At 32.4% G+C, this 24,510-nt stretch overlaps 4 protein-coding genes across 4 annotated transcripts; 3 read left to right on the top strand and 1 right to left on the bottom strand.

Annotated features, from left to right (window-relative positions):
- Nucleotides 1-2,174: 2,174 nt before the first annotated feature.
- Nucleotides 2,175-5,165, top strand: LOTGIDRAFT_171391 (hypothetical protein; the record flags this gene model as incomplete). Its single annotated transcript, XM_009047584.1, has 3 exons — nucleotides 2,175-3,059; nucleotides 4,889-4,912; nucleotides 5,145-5,165. The coding sequence occupies 3 exons, from the start codon at nucleotides 2,175-2,177 to the stop codon at nucleotides 5,163-5,165; spliced, it is 930 nt and encodes a 309-aa protein (XP_009045832.1).
- Nucleotides 5,166-7,728: 2,563 nt separating this feature from the next.
- Nucleotides 7,729-10,778, top strand: LOTGIDRAFT_171392 (hypothetical protein; the record flags this gene model as incomplete). Its single annotated transcript, XM_009047585.1, has 3 exons — nucleotides 7,729-7,861; nucleotides 9,479-9,666; nucleotides 10,113-10,778. 3 exons carry the CDS (start codon nucleotides 7,729-7,731, stop codon nucleotides 10,776-10,778), a joined length of 987 nt encoding a protein of 328 aa, XP_009045833.1.
- Nucleotides 10,779-12,430: 1,652 nt separating this feature from the next.
- LOTGIDRAFT_171393 (hypothetical protein) lies at nucleotides 12,431-14,092 on the top strand (the record flags this gene model as incomplete). The annotated part of the gene is made up of 2 exons (XM_009047586.1): nucleotides 12,431-12,668; nucleotides 13,563-14,092. 2 exons carry the CDS (start codon nucleotides 12,431-12,433, stop codon nucleotides 14,090-14,092), a joined length of 768 nt encoding a protein of 255 aa, XP_009045834.1.
- A 1,641-nt stretch (nucleotides 14,093-15,733) lies between these two features.
- Nucleotides 15,734-16,459, bottom strand: LOTGIDRAFT_171394 (hypothetical protein; the record flags this gene model as incomplete). The annotated part of the gene is made up of 1 exon (XM_009047587.1): nucleotides 15,734-16,459. One exon carries the CDS (start codon nucleotides 16,457-16,459, stop codon nucleotides 15,734-15,736), a length of 726 nt encoding a protein of 241 aa, XP_009045835.1.
- Between the last annotated feature and the right edge of the window lie 8,051 nt (nucleotides 16,460-24,510).

The raw sequence follows: 24,510 nt of genomic DNA on the forward strand, positions 1-24,510 counted from the left end.
ACCCCAAATAATTCAGTTTAAAGTATATTTTGATTATAAAATGTTCCTAGCCCTCAACCTAACCCTAAATAATTCAGTGTAAAGTATCTTTTGATCATAAAATGTTACTATTTCTCAACCTAATAATATAAATATTTCAGTGTAAAGTATCTTTTGATTATAAAATGTTCCTAGCCCTCAGCCTAACCATAAATAATTCAGTGTAAAGTATATTTTGATTATAAAATGTTACTAGTCCTCAACCTAACATCTTTTGATTATAAAATGTTACTAGCCCTCAACCTAACCCTAAATAATTCAGTTTAAATTATCTTTTGATTATAAAATGTTCCTAGCCCTCAACTTAACCCTAAATAATTCAGTGTATAGTAACTTTTGATTATAAAATATTACTAGCCCTCAACCTAACCCTAAAAATTCAGTGTAAATTATCTTTTGATTATAAAATGTTACCAGCCCTCATCCTAACCCTAAATAATTCAGTGTAAAATATCTTTTGATTATAAAATCTTCCTAGCCTCAACCTAACCCTAAATAATTCAGTGTAAAATATCTTTTGATTATAAAATGTTACTAGCCCTCAACCTAACCCTAAATAATTCAGTGTATAGTATCTTTTGATTATAAAATGTTACTAGCCCTCATCCAAACCCTAAATAATTCAGTGTAAATTATCTTTTGATTATAAAATGTTACTAGTCCTCAACAGAAGAAAACCCAATATCAAGACCGTTAATCCTAATTTCTAAATAAAGTGTCTGCTCCACCCTAGGCCTGTACATTTGAAAGAATCAAACCCTCCCTTCCCAGAAATCTAATACTGTCCGTGCCAGGCCAGATCAGACAATTTATTTTGACATTGGTATATTTTATTTCATCTTATATATATTTTATTTTTTTTGTATATATTGTATATGTTAGGATTTTGACATTTGTTTCTCGTGCATATAACAAACTTTCTTCAACACAATTTGCATTAATCTTTTAATCTAACCAAGTAAATTTAATTGCCATTATTTATGTTTTTCTTTCGTGTAAATTATACTCCGAGATAATCCATCAATTTAAATTACTACTCGGGTATAATCAAAATTCAAATTTAGTTCTAATCAATTTACAATTCACTAATCCCACTTATTTTATCAAATATTTCTCATGTTTATTTATTTTATATCTTTGTATTCTTGATTTCTATTTATTTATGTTTTTCATTTATGTAAATTGTACTCTGAGATAATCTAATCCTCCTGAATTATTACTCAGATATAATCTAATCTAAATCTAAAATCTAATCCAATATTTCTATAATCCTCAATTGATCAAAGATATGACTCAACTAATTAAGAAATCAAATATAATCCTAATCCTCAACTGATCAAAGATATGACATGATTCACTCAATAATTTTTAGAAAATCAAAAACCTGTATAAGACTACTATATAAATCGCAAATTCAACCTCATTACATAACCATTCCTCGACACTTGAAAAAGGATAATATTTCGAAAACGGGTTTGTGTGAATTGCATAAGTTTTTGTTTTACTTGTTATAATTTTTCACATCATTGTTAGCGTTATTTATCACCTAAATGTATGTTTTTGCATTTTTCATCATAATTTTCATCTTACTTTAAAAATCCCCAAACCCAGTTTGACTTATTTGCATAATTTGATCCCCACATTTTCACCCTAGCATATACAGTTCCCTCCTGTTACATCCGCTGTACATTCCCTTCTAACCTCAAGTTATTTTCATTATGCTCCCCAACTACAACAACCACTGGCAAGAAGCCAGACATAGAAACAGTAATCGTCAACCAAACCAATATCACGTACCCTACAACGGCCCTATCTTCCATCGACCTCTACCACCTACCAATCGTCGACCACCAACCAACCCATCCAGCTATAACCCATCCCATCGCCGACCTAACTACAACACAGCCTACCAATCAAGAGGTAACCATCGACCTGACCAACAACAGAAACTACTACCAGCCCACCTACGCCAACCAGTCCGCACTCATAAGGAGGAAGAACCCTTTGTGAAGGTGCTCTTCCAAGTTTTGCAGTGCCTCCATCATTAGGCAATCCTTACCCTTCAACAGCAAGGCCAACCAGCGTTTACCTTCAAATGCAAAGTCTCGGAGTTGGAAAGTTTTATCCATCCAGTAATGAAAACATCAGCTGTCGACACGAATATTAGATCCCTCAATCGGACATGGCTCTCTAAGGTTACGCAGGTCCTGATCGACCATTACCAAACGACACTTCAAGAGAAGCTGACCACCATTCATACCAAGTCTTTATCATCACCTATCGTCGACCGCATCGTTTCTCATGCCCTGTCCTGGGCCCGTCACACCTATGGGAAACGTCTCACTCAAGCTGTAATCACCAAATTCTACCAAACAATCAATGAAACAAAAACCAGAGTAACCATATCTCTACCAACTGAAATGGACACTACATCTGCACCATCTAGAGCCACCACGCTGCCGAACCATACCCCTAAACGAGCCCGAAGTTCACCTACTCCTAGTCCAGCAGACTTAGGTAAACTCTCTCGTAGAGAGGGCACTCCTCTTCTCTTTTCAATTTCAGACTCGTCTTCCCCTTCCACACCATCTGAATCTTCACCACGTGATCCAGGATCCGCCAACCTTTCTTCCTTCTGTGCGTTTTTGGACCAGCAAACCATCCCTCAGTCTCCATCCAAGTCGAGACGTGTATCCAGACCTTCCCCCCCTCGAACCAGATCCCAGTCCGTTCCCAATGCTACAATTCTAACAACTACCAAACCAGTACCAATCACACCGTCGACGACCATTATATCCGCTACCAAACCGTATTATCACCAAACCAAGGACAAATCATTATGGAAGCTACCTGCTCTAAAGAAATCTACCTTAATAATTGGATCATCTAACCTGAATCGAATTACCAAAACCAGTTCAGACACTGAAATACATTCTTCCCCTGGTGCCCAAATCCATCATATACAGTCAATCCTGGAATCATACGACCATGATCCCAAACCTACTATCATTATTCTTCATGTAGGCCTCAACAACCATAATCAGCTACCAAAGACCTCCTTTAACCAAGCCCAGAAATTAATTGCCACAGCCAACAAAACCTTCCCAAACTCCAAGATCCTCTTCACATGTATACCCATTTCAAATGAAATCTCAAAGAAAGCACAACAGAACCTCAGCACACTCAACAACATGATGATGGAGTCCAGTATCAACAGCGCAACAATCTTACCACCCTATGAAGAAGAATTTGAACCAGTTGATAATCTTCATTGGTCTCCAGAAACAGCAAACAGCATTTATTGTTTTGGATACACCAGCTTCAAGCATCGAGTAAGTCTTTAAACTAATTACTGGGGATAAAAATACTGAGAGGCCACCGCTAGGCCAAACTGTAGTTAACTTGAGCCGCAAAATTCGCACACCCTTTCAGCATTCAATCTTAGACCGTCGACTTAAATTTATTCCCACACCAAATCTTAGCTGCACATATTTTTTTCGAAACCACGTGGTGCTAGAACAATGTTTATTCCTAAATCCACGTGGACACCCCCTCAGGCCGCCATCCATCCTGAAATATTGAAAGCATTTGCGAGTATGAATAGCCAAACAGTAAACCTTTCCATAACACACGAAAAGCCTAATCTCACACGAGTGGAACGTGAAGCGTTAAACTTAATTAAGTTTAAACTTGTAAAGTTTGATTATAAAATGTTACTAGTCCTCAACCTAACCCTAAATAATTCAGATTATAGTATGTTTTGATTATAAAATATTACTAGTCCTCAACCAAACCCTAAATAATTCAGATTATAGTATCTTTTGATTATAAAATGTTACTAGCCCTCAACCTAACCCTAAATAATTCAGATTATAGTATCTTTTGATTATAAAATTTTACTAGCCCTCAACCTAACCCTGAATAATTCAGATTATATTATCTTTTGATTATAAAATGTTACTAGTCCTCAACCTAACCATCCTAATTAAAATTTTACAGGCCACAATTACAATTACTTTCTTAATGAATAAATCTTTGTTATTACAAATTGAACATCTTTTTGTTGAATTTCAGATGGAACAAGATATCAGACATAATCAAGGCCTGTTCTAAAAATGTTAGGAAGCATTATATATTAATTGGTAGTGAACGATATAGGAAGATAAATACTTTTGAAAACACTGCTTCTGGTTGCCGCTCTTTTTAGGAATTCATCCAAAAATATGATCCCATCATCCTTTCCAAACGTGCCAACATTTTCAAGAAGCAGATCCATTCAGATTCCAGTTTATCAAGTGTAAAACCTCTAGTTTTCATTTATGATAACCCAGATTGTAAAAGTTGTAGCCAGAAGCTTAAAGTTAGAAATGTTCCTGCATTTCCTATAGTGTACACCAACGTTAGCTTCCAGTTATAGTTCATACGGTGACAGTTGCAAAATTACGTATTTTTATTCGTATATAGAACATCAGAAAAAAAAACATTATCTACCCACTGTCTAAAAAGGGAAATATATTCAGCTGCCATCAATGACATGTTTTTAAATTGAAGTGATTAATCAAATTCATAGACAATTGACTTTTGGGCACATGAGCTTAACTACATCCACAGAAATGTATAATGATCAGTTTGAATACACTGTTAAAGAAAAGTTAGTTCATTTATGTAAATTTAAACGACATAGTAATGACGATTGGTTGTTAAATGAACAGCGTGCTGAAGAAATGTGGTTTATTTGGCAATTTTAAGTTATGTTAGTTTATATAATCTTTGGGACGAAATATATATTGAAAGTGAAAAATCGAGTAATAGAAGAAATATTGATGAAATTTGTGAAAAAATATTACAGTGTATCCCTGAGTCAAGAAATGTGGTAAGTGGTATATTTTGTCACGTGACTGTATAGTTTGATGACTTCTGTTTTTTAACTCACAATATTTCAATTTTAACAGTGCCCTTTAATTACTTAGACTTCCCAATAGTTAAACAGCTTAAAAAACACTTTATCAGTGTGAAATGGTGGAAAATACACTTCCAAAAAGTAGGAGTCCTCTGTTACAACTCAATGCCTTTATGATATAAGGACTGATCTATTTTCCTTGTAGGTTGTTTCACTTCATGCTTAATTAACCATGTCTGACTATTTAGATGTTTAACAAATGACACGTCTACCTAATGGGATATTACATTTTTAACCAGTCATACATAAAAGGATTTATTTATAGGTTGTAAAACATCTCTCTTTATTTTTTTAGTGGATGGAGCATGCATGCGATATAAAAGGCTGCAAAGTCGATAGATGGTAATGAAAAACTCAGGAGACCAATGTGCAAAGCCCCAAAGGTAAATATGAATTTGAAATTCGGTATGCCTAGAATTGTGCAATGCTATATGAATTCGCCTAAATTTGGAGGCTTAAATAAAACTTCCAGTAAATATTGTGTCCAACATTCATATTTGGAAGACGATATAAGTGTAGAGTCTGATTGTAACAGGCCTCGGTATATTTGTAAGAAAGATGCCAAAAACGATTTAAAAATAACTATAAGTTTAAAAGACTATGAAAATTCATCCTCACTATTAGCAACCAGTACACAAGACCTCCCTGATAATGATGACACTTCAATAATGATTGGTTGTAAAAAAAAGAAAACCTTACAAGATTTTATGCCAGAACAGCTGGAATTCTGGCAATGGTGAAACCTTGTGGAGTCATAACACATGTAAGTGAAATGTTCACATGTGAAAGCAGTTCACAAGTTTTTAGTTGGCTGCTCAGAATTGTTGAACAATATCCAGGCACAATAAAATATATTGGTTACGATCGGGCCTGTGAATTGCAACCCTTTTTATCAAATCTTGCTAAGAAAGATAACTTAGGTGCTCAATTGATTTTAAAAAATATTCAGTTCATGGTGGATATATGGCATTGTGAAAAACATAAAGAGGCCAAATGCTATCTATTGAAGGACAATCCACAATGCAGATTTCATCCCGGCCTGGAAAGATTTTCTGAAATACATGGTGCCAACACAGAATGTGCTGAAAAAGCTTTTTCTTACTTTTCTTACTTTAGAATTTAAACATATAGCTAAGAAAATGTCACAATTAAAATTTTTTTGCCAGAAATAACAAAATTACCAAAAAGCAACGTCAAAATGATATTTAGCTATTTATAAACTATCCTTTCAGAATATTTCTACATTTTGAAATCCTGCATAATTTTTTTTTTGCATTACTCATGATGATTTTTATGATAACCATTATGTTTTGAGATTTTAAGAATTTAATGTGTATGCTTCATGATCATGTTTTGTTTATGATTAAATTAATCTGTATGTATTCTTTTTTAGAATATTTTGAATTGTATTTGCTTTATCATTGTGTTTTTGGATAGAAATTAATTGTGATAGTAACAAAATTTTGCAAAATAATTATGATTACAATAAATGTAGTTCTTGGATTATTTTGATTTGTATGCTTTTTATGTTGATAAATATATTTCTGTTTTTTCATTTTCTGTCTTCTATTATTCTTTATGTATACTTCTGGATACTTGCTAAATGTGACTACAATAAGGCAATGTATCACATGTCATCACCTTTCCATTGTTGAAACATTTTTAAAAAATAGCAGTAAATTGCAAGTATTAACCATCCTTTTTCTTATAAGATAGCTTGCCAGACAAGGTAACATATGCCCACTGGCAGTTGTCATATTAAGCATTCAATGATTGAAATAGTTGAAACAAGAGCATAGAATTTCAAATCAGGTTGCAATTGTTGAAATAATTGAAATAATTGAAAGAATTGCAGAAATTGTAAGCTACTCTAACTAAGGACATAAAAATTGCAAAAATTGAACAAAATTGAAAGAAATAGCTAGATACCTTTCAATAGTTGAAATAGTTGAAACAATAGCAGAAAATTGCAAACCAGATTGCAGCAATAGCAAGCTACTTTTGAAAGAATTGTAGCAATTGCTTGCTACTCAAACCAACAATATGAAAATTGAAATAATTGCAAGAAATTGATAGCAATAGTAGTAGTATATGAGCTTATACATTGGTCACATAGGGTTCCCCATTCCATTTCATTTCATGGGCAAAATGCGACCAATGTATAAGCTCCCAAAAAAGACCTAAATTCCCTACATTTCATAAATTCATACATTAAAAAAGACCAAAAACATCTTCAATCAATTTCCTACATTCCATCAAAAAAAGCATATTAAAAATACCCTTATATAAAATAACATCCTTGTTTCAATTAACATCCAGTTTTAATAGCCTCGTTTTAAGTAATGTTATTTTTAGTCTAGAAACGGGAGATAACTCTTTTTTTGGAAACACAATTTCCTTTGTTAAATTAACTCATTTAAAAATAGGATGAGTTTAATTCTAAAACACGAACAACACAGATTCGAAGATTATTCGGGCGACGGTATCTTTTCTTCATTATTTTCTCTAGGTAAAACAATAATTCCAAAAGTAACTAGCTTTGTTTCAAAAAACAAATCACTCATTTCAACCGAAGCGAAAGCCATCGGCTCAATCGCGGAAGCGGGAAAGAGTATAAGCAACACAGTGAAACAATCTAACAAGTTGAAAGAATTAGAGCTAATAAGAGAACTTCGAAACAGAAGATTAGAAGAAAGGAAAGGAAAAGGTTTTAAAGTTATAGGATAAAAATGATAGTCGCTCACGCTCCAAAAAGTTATTTCGGTTCAGATATACAAAAATCATTGGGTTCTCTTCCTGGATTTCCATGGGCGAAATATCCCGGAGAAAAACATCTTCCCGGTCATAATTACGCCGGTCCAGGTACTAGGTTAGATCTGCGATTAGACGAAAACGATAAACCCAAACCAAGGGAAGAACCAGTCAATTGAGTTGACGCTGCTGCGCTTAAACACGACATACTATACAGAAACAAAGACATAAACTTCAGACACGAAGCAGACAGACAAATGATAATGGAACTTGAAAATATTTTAAATCCAACTTTCAAAGAGAGAATGCAAAGAGCATTAATCATAAAACTGTTAAAAGCAAAGATGAAATTGGGTATGGGATTAGCGGATGAAATTCACAAAGAATTTAGAAAAACTAAAAACTTTTTAAAAGTAAAAGTGTTTGAAAAAGATGAAATATGTTCAGCCGATTTAATTCATATGCCAGTCAAAAGAGGATTTAAATATTGCTTAACAGTTATAGATTTGTATACAAGATATGCTTGGGTTATTCCTTTGAAAAACAAAACAGGATTATCAGTCAAACATGAAACAATCTAACAGACATCCAGAAAAACTGTGGGTAGATTAAGGAAGTGAATTTTATAACAAAAATATGAAATCTCTGGGATTTGAAATTCACAGTACGCATAACGAAGGTAAAGCTGTAGTAATAGAAAGATTTAACAGGACTCTAAAAAATAAATTATTTAAAAAGTTCACGGAATTGAAATCTCAAAAATGGCTTAAAATATTACCAGAGGTTGTAGATGAATACAATAACAAAATTCATTCATCTATAGGTGAAATTTAAATATCAAACCCAAATTTAAAGTCGGAGATTGAGTTCGTATTTTCAAATATAAAAGCAAATTCGAAAAAGGTTACGTTGGATACTGGACGAACGAAATATTCATCGTTGATTAAGTAAACAGCACATCACCTCCGACATATGAATTAATCGATCAAGACAAAGAACAAATCATTGGAAGGTTTTATCTAAATGAACTTCAAAAAACCGACTTTCAAAAATGAATGAATTTCTCGAAGATGAAGAATTTGATAGAAGATTAAGAGATGTAGACAAGCATTTACGCTTTCTTAAATTTAAATTTTTTAAATTTAAATGCAAATTTATGTTCAAAATATTATTGAATGTGTTTTATCAGAATGTAATACAATTTTTTTCAAACACAAACTACGTATATATTTCATCAATTGGGTTTTCAACAATACTCCTAAAAAAAAATGACATTTAAAAATGAATGAATTTCTCAATAAATATGGAAGTGATACAACCACAAACTTTCAACTTATGAGATGGGCGAATGAGTTAAATATATCACCGTTTTATTATTGTATGAGAGATGAAATAAATGATCTGAAATATAAGAAAGGTAAATTTTACGCTATAACAAATATACACACTTCCGATCAAAAAGGAGTTCATCATTCTGCTTTGTACAAAGACTCTTCAAATGACTTATATTTCTTTGATTCTTACGGATTAGAACCCACTGAAGAGATAATCCAATTGACTAATAAACCAATCAAATGTTCAAAATTTCAAATTCAATTACCGGGACAAAAGTTTTGTGGTCAGCTTTCACTTTGGGTTTTATATCAGTTGAGTTTAGGAAAACAATTCGAAGAAATTGTAATAAATTTAACTCTTTATCTTCATCTTTATCTTTTTCTTTATCTTTAGAAACTAAAAAACCTAACACTACAGCGTGGATGAATAAAGCGAAACCTTACTTTGTGGATCAAATCGGAGACATTCTTCAAGGTGATTTAGATATGAACAATTTCAAAGTAACTAATTTAAAGTCTCCGGAAAACGATAATGACGCTGCTCACAAGAAATATTTACGGGAACAAATAAATTCAATTGAAGTAAATAAAAACCATTTAGAAGATAAAATAAGTAATGTGAAAAGATTCTTCAACTAAATAATAAAAATTTTGTTAATGATACTAAACTACAACAAGAGGTAAAAAGATTAATAAGTTTTATTCAAAAAGAATTGGTCAACCTTTCGAATAAAACTGAGTTATAAAATTTAATTTCATTAATATCTAAATTAGAGGATAAGATTGCAAAACAAAAATTAGACATTCAACAACTAATAGATAACATTCCAGATGAAAATGAAGATACGTTTCAACAGGAATTAAATGCTCTGGAAACTAAACTTAACAGTGAATTACAAAAAGAACTAACAAATATTAAAAAACAAATACAAAACATAGATGATAGTGAAATCAAAACCTATATTTAACAACAAATACAAAACATAGATGATAGCGAAATCAAAACCTATATTCATCAACAAATACAGAACATTGATGATAGTGGTATTCAACAACAGATAACCACTATTAATAACCTAGTTTTGAAACAGGACAAAAATATAGATGCATTAGAAAAAAGGTTTCTCAACAAAGAATCATATTATTTCAATCTTCCATTTGGAAATTTGAGTGATGCTTCTATTACTGATAATACTGATAAATCAAAAGACTATGAATTTAAAAAATATGGATTTACAGCAAATATTAGAGTATATTCTGTTCCAGTTAGTGATATTTCCCCCCAAAATATTTTTGATTCAGATGATGAGAATGATTATCAACCAATATTTTTTAATTTTGATATGTTATTGGAAACGGAAACACAACCATTAGCAAGTATTATTAGAAATCCAAAACCACAAAAAGAAATAATCAATTATCAGTTTTTACGAGCAACAGACTTTGAATACGTAAAACTATATTTTGTTGATAATGATATATTTACCTCAATCGATATTCATAAAAGTCAACAACAACAAAATTTTTTAATACCAATAAAAAGAGATGATGCATCTGTTACTATGTTTTTAAATATTAGTAAACCAAAATTTTCAGTTCATCTGAATAAGATTAATGATTTGAAAGAACAAATATTCTTAGTAAATATGCAATTTTTTAGTAAAGTAGCTTTATCAGATATTCATTTAATTTAATTACCTAAAAAATGAAACTTGAAAGCAGACAAAACTACATGATAGAAAAACAAAACGAACTAAAACAAAAACTAAATCAATTCAACAAATACAGAAAAACATGAAGTAGAATCGATTCCGTTTTCAAAACATTAAGTACAGTTTTAACAGTAGGGATAACGGGGGCAACAGCCGTAACCGGTGGATTAATGCTTCCAATAATTGTCCCAACTGTATTAGCCGCGTTCACTGCCGTTCAAACTTCATCTTGTGGATTTATTACTTTAGGTTTTACATCAAAAAAGAAAGCTTATTATAAAAAGAAAACAGAAATTTTAAATACATATCTTAATAAATTATTCATTTTTTTCGAAAGATCGAGAGAAGACAAGGACATAACAGTTGAAGAATTAGAAAAATTCAATGAAATTTTAGATAAATTTGATGTAGAAATATCATCAATAAAAGTTAAAAATTCCTGATTAAAAATAGATACTTAAAAAAGAAAATAAAAACTAAAACACTTTTTTCAAGGAAATACCTAATTTATTTTCGCGTAAATTTGACGAAGAAGATGAAGAAAAATTTAAATATCTAGTTGATAGGACAGCCGAAATTTTTAAAGTAGAGAGGAGAATGAATTTAAAGTATCAACCACAAATATGCTTTTTTAGAATTAATCAAGAGAATAACTATTCTATTTAAGGATTTTAAAATTAAAGGTTAAATTGAAATAAATGGTCAAATATATGAAGTGGGGAAATATAGACAAGACATGAGATTATCTGGATTCAATTCTCAATTTCCAGATTATTTATTCAAAGATGCATGATAAATCTGACGCATCTGATTGGTATTTTACAGGAGAGATTATTTTCCGCAAAAATAATTTTAGAATAGTAAAAAGATCTAAAACTGGCAGAGGTGGTAATTTACTTAAAAAGATAAATGAATACAAAGCGATGGTTATTGTTTTATAAAGTGTGTAAATCACTTCATGAATTTCAAGATTTCGTCAATAGTTTTCAAAAATCAAACAGAAAAGGAGTTATGACATCTGCTAGAATCTCTGAATTCAATAAGAAATTTAATACTTATTTTCAAATTTATATGCCCAAACATAGACATTTTCAACCAAAGAAAGTATCCCAAGAATTAGATTGGGTATTTTATTTACACAAAGAACATTTCCGTTTGATAAGAAGAAATAACAAAACCTTAGTCATTAAAGAAATAGAAAATAATTACGATGAAAATGTATGGAGAATCTGTGGGGATGATGATGCACTAACATGTTTTGCTCAGTTAAAACTAAACCTGATTTCACAACCTCATGATGATACTTTATACACATGGGATTGCGAAACCTATAGCGAAAATAAAGCCATTCCTTATTGTTGTACTTAAGTCAATTTGGAAAAACTAAGGAAAAAAACTAGAACGAATTAAAAGAGTATTCCCAGATTTAAAGCCAACTAATCCCATTCCAGAAGAATTTTACAACAAACTCATGACTAATATAGTAGAAATATTTGTAGGAACAGATTGTTTCGATTAGATGATGCGTCGTTTAGGTACAGTAGATGAAAAAAAAATTAACCTTAATTTAACAGGAGTAGTTTTGACAACTGGATTGCACTTCAAAGCATTAATAAACTAACACATTGTCCACAATGTCTCTTCCTTTATCTAATCCATATACAGAAGAAAGATTGCAGAAAAAATGGAAAAGAGAGAAAAGAGAGAAAGGAGAGATAAAAATATCTGATAAAAATAAATATTTACAACATATATGTCTCACTTGTTCCTATCAACATGAAAAATCTAGTTTGGCGGCATGGAGAAATTCGTCTAATCTACCGATGAATTTGAGAAAGATTGCCGATATCAATATTGCAAAATACACCAAAGGTAAGTGGGAATCTTTAAGACACGAATGGGAACCTTACGCTAAAAGAGATACGTTATGTCTCAGAGCTTGTTTGATAAATTACAATCAAGCAATGAAAGAAACTGTCTTCCAAAACGTTTCAAATAATCTAAAAAAATAAAATGAACTAAACTGATGGCATTTGACGCTCATGGTTTGTACGCTTCCGCTATGACAGAAGGTGAATATCCAAAAGCTGAAAGTGCAAGAGCGTTTCTACCAGAAGAAAATAAAGAATTTGTTAAGCTCTTTAATGAACAGAAATTCAGACCTAGAACTGCTATTTTAAAAGTTTGGTTTGAATATCCTACCAACATGTTCTTCCAACCCATACAAGCTAAAGATAAAATCACTTTCACGAATAGAATAGGTTAAAAGGAAACTGGCACTAAAATCAGGTTTAGAAATGGTTTCTGCCACGACGTTTTAACATCGGTTGATATTCAAGAAATAGTGAAAGCCAGTGGACGAATCATTAAAATATTAGATGGTATAGTTTACGAAGAAAATTTTAAAACTCCACCCTATAGAGATTATATTTTAATTTTGAAGGAATTAAGGAATAAATACAAAAAGGAAGGAGATGTCAGTAACTGCATGAAGTTGTTAGGTAATTCCTTATATGGTAAATCTATTCAGAGGGATAGAAATACCTCATTGCATTTATGGAATGAAGAAACCTTCCGCCTTAATTACGACAAACACGTCAAGAAGTATGACAAACTAAATGATAGTCAATATATCGTTGAGATAAATGAAAAAGGAAAAGAATTTGTTCCTCCAAAGGATTTTACGAGATTAACACCCACTCATTTAGGTACATTTATATTATCTCACAGTAAAAAAAATAATGAATAATTTTATTCACGTAATAGATGGTTTTTATAAACCAGAAATATACAATACTAATACCGATAGTTTATACATTTCGTCTAGCAATTGGGATAAATTAAATGAAGCTGGGTTGGTGTCTGAAAATGAATATTGCAAAGGAAAGAATGATTATGGTGATGGTGGAATCATATTTGGTTTATATTTAGCGCCAAAAGTTAAATACAATATCATTCTAACTTCCGACGGTATTCTAAAAGAAAAGAAAACGTTTAAGGGTTACTCTAACTATAAGATTAAGGTAGAGGATTATATTCAATTAGCTAGTGGACATGACGTAACGAATGAATTTGATAAACCATGGGGGAAGAGTTTTACTGATGGAATAGTTATTCCTAATGAAAAACAAACTAAAAAATTTAGAAGTTATCTGAATCTCAAAAAGAGAAAAGCAACAGACGATGAAGGAATCATGTATCCGTACAGTGATAAAGAGGAGATGTGCTTGGATGAAAACTACGAATTTGATGATTTAAATTACTTTACCATTCAAGAAGAGAATGAAGACTGTTAATTTTTTTGTTTTAGATGAAGTTGAATAACAATTTCCTCGTTACCAAAATCTATAAACCTATTTTTACCATCTTAAATTTCCAGATTTATATCTTTAATCATAAAGGAATTAAGTGGTAAATACGTCGTTTGAAATGGTTTCTCAATAATTCTATATCCTATCGGTACAGTGAATGTTGGAAGACTGTAAATAATCTGACGTTTGTATTTATTGAAAAATCCACCGTTTATCAAACTGCAATGTATATCTATGACATCGATATCATTCTCGATATTAGCTTTGTGTGGTGCTAAAGTGGATTGGGTGTATACTCGTTTATCAAATCCTAGTAACGTATTCAACGAATTTTCTACATTGAAATCAACTTGACTATTATTTCTTAATATCAATTTTATTTTGTTCAGATTCAAATTACCTTCGAATTCAATATTGTTTTTACCATTGACAATTCCTCCATATTCAGATAGATATTCGTTAATGGCTATGTATTTGTAGCTTACTGGTAGTAAACATATGGTTTTGATTATTTTTTTCGTTGATATTTCTAATTGAATTGTAAATAGAGAAATACTTTAATCCCAATTCATATTCTTGATTGCGATCGAGTTCGTACTCATAATCTAGAGACAATTTAATGTCTGATTTATTTGAGGTGATGACGAATAGTTGTTCTTTATTTGACATTTTTAATCACGCTTTTATAATCATTTTTATCTATGATACCTTTTTCTAGGAGTCTTTTTAATATATAATTTACTTCATTATATTGTCTGTGTGATCGATGTCCTTCCTTCATTGCCGCTAATATTACTCGTAATCTATTAAGCAATTCTTCGTTGTTATCGGATAAAAACGTCATACCTTGTCCAAATGCCACCATATCATCGAATTCGTCTATTTCTTGTATGATTGATTAATCTTCTGCATAATCATCTACATCCTCTTCCTCAATAACTTTTGTTATATATAAATCAACTTCTTTCAATCTTCTTGTTTCGGGTCTTGACTTTCTGATCGCATGTAGAAATTTTGAGTATGATACTAAATCTTTGTAATCGGCAATTTCAACATCCCCGCCATTCATTAAATCTATTAACCCTTTTGTTAATGTAAATATAAAGTCTTTTGTGTCGATTTTGTATTGTGGTGAATTTCCACTAAATCTTATTCTAAAACCATTAAACAATAACCCCACTTCATCAATGATTGGTGAAATGCTCTTTGGTAAATCTGGGTTAGGGTTTGAAAAAAGACGTTATATATCATCTAATGTCTTAATACCACCATATTCAATCGGTTTGGGGTGATGAGGTGTGGGTTCTAATTTCCTTTTAATATCCTCTTGAGATTTTAATATGGGTTGAAATAGAGTTTGTAGATTTTCCGCTAATCCGAGTTGTTGTAATCTGTTATTTTCAACTTGGGTCTTTATTTTATTCTTAGCTTTGATATATTCTTTATTTCTTTTTAAAATATTATTCCAATTATCCATTTTTTAAAAAAATAAAATTTAACAAATGTCTGTCATAATTCTTTCACCTGCAGGTTTTCTAGTATTAACGAATATATATCCATGTTCATCTGGATTTTTCCATTGAGCTTTACAAACCTTTTTAAATGCATCTCTGTCCATTCTGTGATTTATCGATTGATAATGATTTGAGATAAATCTTTATCGTTGAATTCAAATAATAAAAAACAATTTGCATTTTTTCTAATAAACATAGAATCCATCCCGTAAAAAGATTGGGATTGGTATATGCAGTGACAGTTGTGATGTCTTCCCTTCGTGAAGAATTCTTGTTGAACAACTTGATTTCTTTGCGCTACACAATCGTCAAACAATATTAAGTTCTTTCGTTTGCTATCAATATTAGACAAGTCTAGATCATTAACATTTTTCATGGTTTTCTTGGTTTCTTCCCCAAATATTTTTCCAAATTCTTTTATTTTGCCTATCATTTCTCCCACTCCTGAACCTTTTTTACCCTCTGCCAACTTTTCCATTTTTAAATTGTGTCTACGTTCTTCGGCTGCTTTCTTTTCGTTGGCAGCTTTTGTAGCAGCGGCTTTTGCAGCAGCAGCTTTCTTTTCGTTGGCAGAACTTACTGCAGCAGATATCCCACCAGTTGCTACACCCGCCGCGGTAATACCAGCAAATATTAAAGGAAGGAGAGGTAAAAATCCACCTGTCTTTGCGTTGGCGTCAATTCTTTCTAAGTCTATATCGTCTCTGACTTTACAATATTTGTATTTATCAATAAGTTTTTTAGTTATGCTGATTTTTTTACCATTGAAAGTTATTACAGTTGGTGAAGCTGTTTCAATAGCTTCTATTATTTTCATAACTAAAGTTTCTGGTTTCATTTTTAAGTGTGTATTTTTTTACTCAATTCTTATCATTCTTCTATCAGCTATTTTAATTAAATGTTTTGCTTCTTCCAATAATAAACAATAACCTGTTACATTTGTGTTTTATGAATTCACTCATGTTTTGAAAAGATCTTCTTGGTGATAGATCAAAACAGAAGATTGGATGATTAAGTGCAAAATCTACATATTCAAACTGAGGTAGATTTCCAAATAATTCACACATATTTTTATAGTTTCTATACAATTCATTATAATCCTTTGTGGTTGGATTAATTGTTAAAGGTTGGTTAGGATAATTATCGTTGTTTAATCTTACTTGAACTTTATGGATTAAAGGATCTTGAGTTTGGTTCATTGCCACTCTGAAGACATTATTGTTATTCGTTTGAGAATCTGTTAAGTTCTTGAAACCAACCATTAAATATCTTGCTGGTTTAATAGTGTTAGTGATTGACCACGTGGTGGATTCTCCCGTGGGTGAGATGATAATATAATCCTCTTTTTTCTTGTTAAACGAATAACGAATCGGATCGTATAATCTAAAGATTGGATCTAGTATTTTATTTGCCATTTTTAAGGTTTAAAATTTGAGTAGAAAATTGTGTTTCCAAAAAACAAGAGTTATGTCCCTTTTCTAGACTAAAAATAACATTACTTAGAACGAGGCTATTAAAAAATGTTTATATAAGGGTATTTTTAATATGCTTTTTTTGATGGAATGTAGGAAATTGATTGAAGGTGTTTTTTGGTCTTTTTTAATGTAAGAATTTATCAAATGTAGGGAATTTAGGTCTTTTTTGGGAGCTTATACATTGGTCGCATTTTTCCCATGAAATGAAATGGAATGGGGAATCCCTATGCGACCAATGTATAAGCTCATATAATACTTACCTCTCAAATAATTGAAAAAATTGAGAGAATTGCAGCAATTGCTAGCTACTCTAACTAAGGACATAAAAATTGCAAAAATTGAACAAAATTGAAAGAAATAGCTACCTACCTCTCAGTAGTTTAAATAATTGACAAAATTGAAAGAATTGCAGCAATTGCTAGCTACTCCAACTAAGGATATAAAAATTGCAAAAATTGAACAAAATTGAAAGAAATAGCTACCTACCTCTCAATAGTTGAAATAATTGACAAAATTGAAAGAATTGCAGCAATTGCAAGCTACTCTAACTAAGGATATAAAAATTGCAAAAATTGAACAAAATTGAAAGAAATAGCTACCTACCTCTCAATAGTTGTAATAATTGATAAAATTGAAAGAATTGCAGCAATTGCTAGCTACTCTAACTAACAATATAAAAATTGACATAATTGCAAGAAATTGAAAGAAATAGCTACCTACCTCTCAATAGTTGAAATAATTGATAAAATTGAAAGAATTGCAGCAATTACAAGCTACTCAAACCAACAATATAAAAATTGAAAGAATTGCAAGAAATTGAAAGAAATAGCTACCTACCTCTCAATACTTGAAATAATTGATAAAATTGAAAGAAATAGCTACCTACCTTTCAATAGTTGAAATAATTGATAAAATTGAAAGAAATAGCTACCTACCTTTCAATAGTTGAAATAATTGATAAAATTGAAAGAATTGCAGCAATTGCAAGCTACTCAAACCAACAATATAAAAATTGAAAGAATTGCAAGAAATTGAAAGAAATAGCTACCTACCTTTCAATAGCTGAAATAATTGATAAAATTGAAAGAAATAGCTACCTACCTTTCAATAGTTGAAATAATTGATAAAATTGAAAGAATTGCAGCAATTGCAAGCTACTCAAACCAACAATATAAAAATTGAAAGAATTGCAAGAAATTGAAAGAAATAGCTACCTACCTCTCAATACTTGAAATAATTGATAAAATTAAAATAATTGCAAGAAATTGAAAGAAATAGCTACCTACCTCTCAATAGTTGAAATAATTGATAAAATTAAAATAATTGCAAGAAATTGAAAGAAATAGCTACCTACCTTTCAATAGCTGAAATAATTGATAAAATTGAAAGAAATAGCTACCTACCTTTCAATAGTTGAAATAATTGATAAAATTGAAAGAATTGCAGCAATTGCAAGCTACTCAAACCAACAATATAAAAATTGAAAGAATTGCAAGAAATTGAAAGAAATAGCTACCTACCTCTCAATACTTGAAATAATTGATAAAATTAAAATAATTGCTAGAAATTGAAAGAAATAGCTACCTACCTCTCAATAGTTGAAATAATTGATAAAATTAAAATAATTGCAAGAAATTGAAAAAAATAGCTACCTACCTCTCAATAGTTGAAAAAATTGCAAGTAATTGAAAGAAATAGATAGCTAGGTTTCAATTATTGAACAATTGAAAGAATAGAAGAAAATTGAAAGCCAGATTGCAATTATTGAAAAAATGGGTAAAAACTCAGATCCTGCACCTAAATGTATGTTTTTGGATTGCAGAAAGCTCAAATTTCTCTACCAATGGCTCTATCTTTTCTATTTTATCTCTGGTAAACGTAAAAGTATTATAAACCTCAATAGCATCTTCTCCTGCAAGTGTTAGGAATGTAGCACATTGAATTTTTTCTGATTTTGAGTCCTTTCCAGTTGAAGTCATATATAAACTATATGCTTGCTAAAATCTTCTCTGGTTTTCACTTTTACTTCTTCGGTATTGGCAGGTCATAAATAGTAGCCATTCTGTTGATTATTGTGGACTAGACCACTTCTGACACCATGTGATATTTGTTAGAAACAATAAGTCTATATAAAAGACATAAAGTTTATTCACAAGTAGTTAGTACATGTAATGGCTTCTCTTGAAGACAGCATGTCCTTTCAAGGGATCCCACTCTTAACAACTCTAGGGACATAACTCTATATAATAACTTAACTGTGTTCTGTACTATTAGTACAATATAATCTTAATATAAAACCAATATCCTTACATATGGCCATAAAATAATTTAGTAATAACATAGTGAATATTTTGATAATTCTAATTCATAAAGTAAGATGTGTGTGTGTGATTGTTAATAGGGTTGGTTGGTAACTTTAACTAGGGTACACACATACTTTATTTGGATTGAAAATTTCAGGTTTGAGTTTTGTGTATACTTATTCTTTTTGGGTGTACTTTTTGAACTTTGATTTGATTTTGTGTTTTGAAAATAGATCTTGGTACTTAGTTTGTGTTATGTTTATATTCAGTTTTTTCTAGTTGGTCATTTCAACTTTGTGTGTTGAAATGAATTGGAGTTTGAATTTATTTTTGTTTGGACTTCAACTTGTTTTGACATTTTGTATTTATGTTCATGTATTTTGAGTTGGAAGTTGGATTTGAGTATATTTGAGTTTTGGACTTGAGTGATTTTGAGTTGGAATTGAGTTGGTTTGGATTTGAATTTGATTTTGTTGTACTTGATTTGTAGTTTAGTTTCATATATTTCAATATTGTGTATTGATTTTGGGTATTTGGAGTTGTTATAGTTGGTCTGAAACCTCAGTTTTAAAGAAGTTGAAGTTACATCTTTACTCGACAATTCTATTTCTATGGAAACCTAGAGCCAGAAACAAGGAGGAATTGAAGGCTTGGATGTGTGATTTTGTCAAGAGTAAATCCAAGGAAGATGAAAACTTGAAAGAAAGTAAGACCACATGTTTAAAATCAGAGGATGTTTGTGTCAGCACCTCCCAGATTGTCATCTTTTCTGGGGATGAATCTTGTAAGACTAATGTTTGTTTTGATGATTGGAAGTTTGATGTTGAAGAGTTATTAAAAGTCTGATCATAAGGATGAAACCATTTTCATCTGAACATGAGTTACAACCTGTAACAACTGGATTAAGGATTACCAGGCTTCAATTAAAGTTCTTACAACTTCTCTACAGAAGTTGAGCTCTGAGTTTACCACTTTCCGGAAAGAAGTTTTAGGCAATTCTCATAGTCCATGGCCTCCAGATATGTGTAGACTACTGCAGTTAAACCGACGCACCATCAATGATGCATACGCTTTACCCAGGATTGAGGACATGTTGGACCATCTATCAGAAAGTAAGTACTTCTCAACATTGGATATGAAGTCAGGGTATCACCAGATCTGTGTATCTGCCTTTACGGTAGGACCGTTAGGATTTTACCAGGATTTTACCAGTATCATAAAATGCCTTTTGGATTGACCTCAACACCGGCAACCTACCAACAAATGATAGAGAATGCTTAGGTGACCTCAATGAACATATGCTTGATCTATCTGGACGATGTCATCATATTCTAATCTACTTATGAGGAGCATATTGAGCGAATTCACAAGATTTTCAAAGATTCAAGGAAAGTGGGTTGAAGTTGGCTCCGAAGAAATGTCATTTCCTTCAGAAAGAGGTAAAGTATCTTGGGCATGTTGTATCTGCTGATAGCGTGAAAGCTGATCCTGATAAACTTAACATGGTGAAAGACTGGAAAGAACCAACGAACCAGGATGAGTTGAGAAGATTTTTAGGTTTTGTAAGCTACTTCCGTAGGTTTGTTAAGAACTTTTCTCCCATTGCTAGGCCTTTAAATGAGTTGCTAGTTGGTGGACCAACATCTAAGAAGTAGGGGAGAAGAAAGTTGGACACAAGTCCAATGGGGTGATGAGCAGCAGACAGCTTTTGTTGAATTGAAAGAGAAATTGCTCCAACCACCTATTTTAGCTAATGCTGATCCATCACAACCTTGTACCATACACACTGATGCCAGTGGCAGGGGCTTAGGTGGCGTACTGTATCAACACATAGAGGGTAAGGATTGTGTCATAGCTTACGCTAGTACGAGACTGACTAAATCTGAGAAAAACCACCAAGCTCATAAACTGGAATTTCTAGCCTTGAAGTGGGCTGTTACAGATAAATTCGATCATTATCTGTATGGTAACACCTTCACTGTGTTAACAATTAATAATCCCTTAACTTATGTTTTGACTAGTGCTAAACTAGATGCCACTGACACCGTTGGCTTGCTCGTCTTGAATGGTACAACTTTAGCATACGATAGAGACTTGGAAAGGCCAACATGGATGCTGATTGTTTATCTAAACTACCAGAAGACAATAATGTACATGAACTATCCGCTGAAACTATCAGGGCGCTACAGAATTTAAAACTGGATGGTGGATGGACTGAGTCGATGGCCATACAATGTATACCACATCAGATAAACTGGATATAATGAACAAATTCTTATGGATTATAATTACTTTATTTGAGCGACGTTTCGACCAGTGTTCTCTGCTCTTTATCAAGCAATGAATAATATTACAAAGATTAACAAGCATATATATAGGTAAAGAGGAAACAACATAACAAAACAAAGGATTAAGAACCCATGCCATTCAAAGATCAGATAGACTGGAGTCGACAACAACAGGATGATCCAGAACCGTCTACCAAGCTGTAAAAACTGGCACTATTAGACTCTTAGGAGTTCTCCTGCGATGGAGATTAGAACCTGTAGCAATGATGGCTGACATACAAACCATGTTCTACCAAGTTCGAGTACAACCGGATGATTGTGATATGCTTCGATACTTATGGTGGCCAAATAATGTATTGAGCGGAGAACCAATAATTTACAGAATGCGGGTGCATCTGTTCGGGGGCAATATCGTCTCCCAGTTGTGCTAGTTATGCATTAAAGAAGACAGCAACAGACAATTTAAAAAAGTTTGGACCTGAAATAGCATCAGCTATTGAACAAGATTTCTACGTCGATGACTTCTTAAAATCAGTACCCAATGAAGAAATTGGTATCAAGTTGGCTGAGGACTTAAGAATAGCACTACAAAATGGCGGATTCAATCTCACAAATTGGATCAGCAACAGTCGTTTATTGCTTCAATCCATTCCAGAAGCAGATAGAGAAAATGAAATCAAGATGTTAGATTTTAGCAAAGAGGCATTGCCTGTAGAACGTGCTCTAGGCATAGAATGGTGTACTGAAACTGATCAACTACAATTTACTATAAAAGAAGTGAACCCAAAATCAAGAGGAACATCCTATCCGTTATGAGTTAAATTTTTGATCTACTTGGAACTACATCACCTTTTGTATTCAAAGCAAAGAAAATTCTACAAGCACTATGCCGTGCTAATGTAGGTTGGGATGATATTATTCCCGACGAAGAACTAGAAGCATGGGAACAATGGCTAAGAGATCTTCCCAATTTGAAGCACTTCCAGGTCGATTGATGCCTGAAACCTAAGGATTTTGGTGAATTACGAAATAGACAGCTACATCACTTTGCTGGTGCAAGTCAAGATGGTTATGGTACAGCTACCTACCTTTCGTCAAACCAATGAATATGGTGAAATTCATGTAAGCTTCGTCATGGGAAAGGCGCGAGTGGCACCTCTCAAGCCTCACACAATTGTGAAGATGGAACTTACTGCAGCAACCTCAGCTGTACATATCAACAATATGTTGAAGAAAGAACTTACCTTACATTTTGGACAGACAGTCAGACTGTCTTGAAATATATCAATAACCAAACTGCAAGATATCCTGTATTTGTTGCAAATAGAGTTGCTGTCATATGTGATGGTTCAGACACTCAGCAATGGAAATATGTACCAACCAAGCAGAATGTGGCAGATGTAGCAACAAGTGGACTAGGCATTAAAGAACTCACTCTAAAGAAAGAATGGCTCAATGGACCAGATTTCCTTCATCTACCAGAAACTAAATGGCCAGCACAAGTTTCCTTTGATAACACCAAAGAAACCTGTGAAAGTAACTTACCTGCAATAACGACTAATGTGGTGCAGACAACAATGGAACCAAAATCTCCTACTGATCAAATTCTTAATTACCATTCAGATTGGAGAAAATTGAAAAGAGCAACAGCATGGTATTTTGCTTACCTTAAAATAAAATCTGAAAAGAAAAAGATTGATGAAATACAACTGAAGTCCAAACTAACCCTGGAAGAAGTAAACTCAGCAGAAACAGTGGTGTTAAAATATGTACAGTATTCAGATGAAATTAAGAGTCTACAATCAGAAAACAGGGCACTGAAAACCAATGGAAAACTTACCAATTTACCAATCCTTTTCTAAAAGATGACTTACTTAGAGTTGGTGGTCGGCTTAGAAATGCCAAAATTCCAGAGAATGCTAAACACCAAATAATTCTTCCAAAAGATCATCACATTTCAAGTCTTATCGTCGTTTACACCCACAGCATGGTGAATCATCAAGGAAAGAATCATACAATAGCAGAAATAAGACAAAGATATTGGATTCTAAATTGTGGAGTATTGGTGAAGAATATTTTACGAAGATGTGTACAGTGCCGGAAATACCAATCAAGAGTAAACCAACAGAAGATGGCTGATCTTCCCAACTTTCGAGTTCAACCAGAAGAACCAGCATTTACAAGAACAGGTGTAGATTATTTTGGGCCTTTCCAAATAAAATATGGACGATCAATTAGAAAGAGATACGGCATGATCTTTACCTGTCTAGCCTGCAGAGCTGTGCATATTGAGGTAGCAGATTCAATGGATACTATATCTTGTATTGATGCAATACGACGATTTATTGCACGTCGTGGTTACGTGAGAGAGATGCATTCCGACAATGGGTCTAATTTTGTTTGAACCAACAACGAAGTCAAGTTAGCTATGAAAGATTCGAACCAAGATCAGCTGAACAACTTTGCCATAGATCGTAACTTCAAATGGATTTTCAACCCACCAGCAGCATCCCACCACGGAGGCGTATTGGAGTGTCAGATCCGCACAATTAGGAAGATACTGAATTCTATCTTAAGTGAGCAATACTTGAAAACATGTCAAAGTGAAGAGCAATTACGAACCTTCATGTGCGAAGTCGAAGCGACAATTAATAGTCGTCCATTGACCAAGTCATCAGATGATCCAAATGATTTACAGACAATTTCACCCAATCATGTATTATTATTCAAACCAGTAGGAACGTTTCCACCAGGACAATTCAAGAAAGAAGATCTTTATGTAAGAAAACGCAGGAGGGAAATTCAATATCTATCTTCTGGAAA

The sequence above is a fragment of the Lottia gigantea genome (assembly GCF_000327385.1).
Source record: "Lottia gigantea unplaced genomic scaffold LOTGIsca_114, whole genome shotgun sequence".
Taxonomy (NCBI): domain Eukaryota; kingdom Metazoa; phylum Mollusca; class Gastropoda; family Lottiidae; genus Lottia; species Lottia gigantea.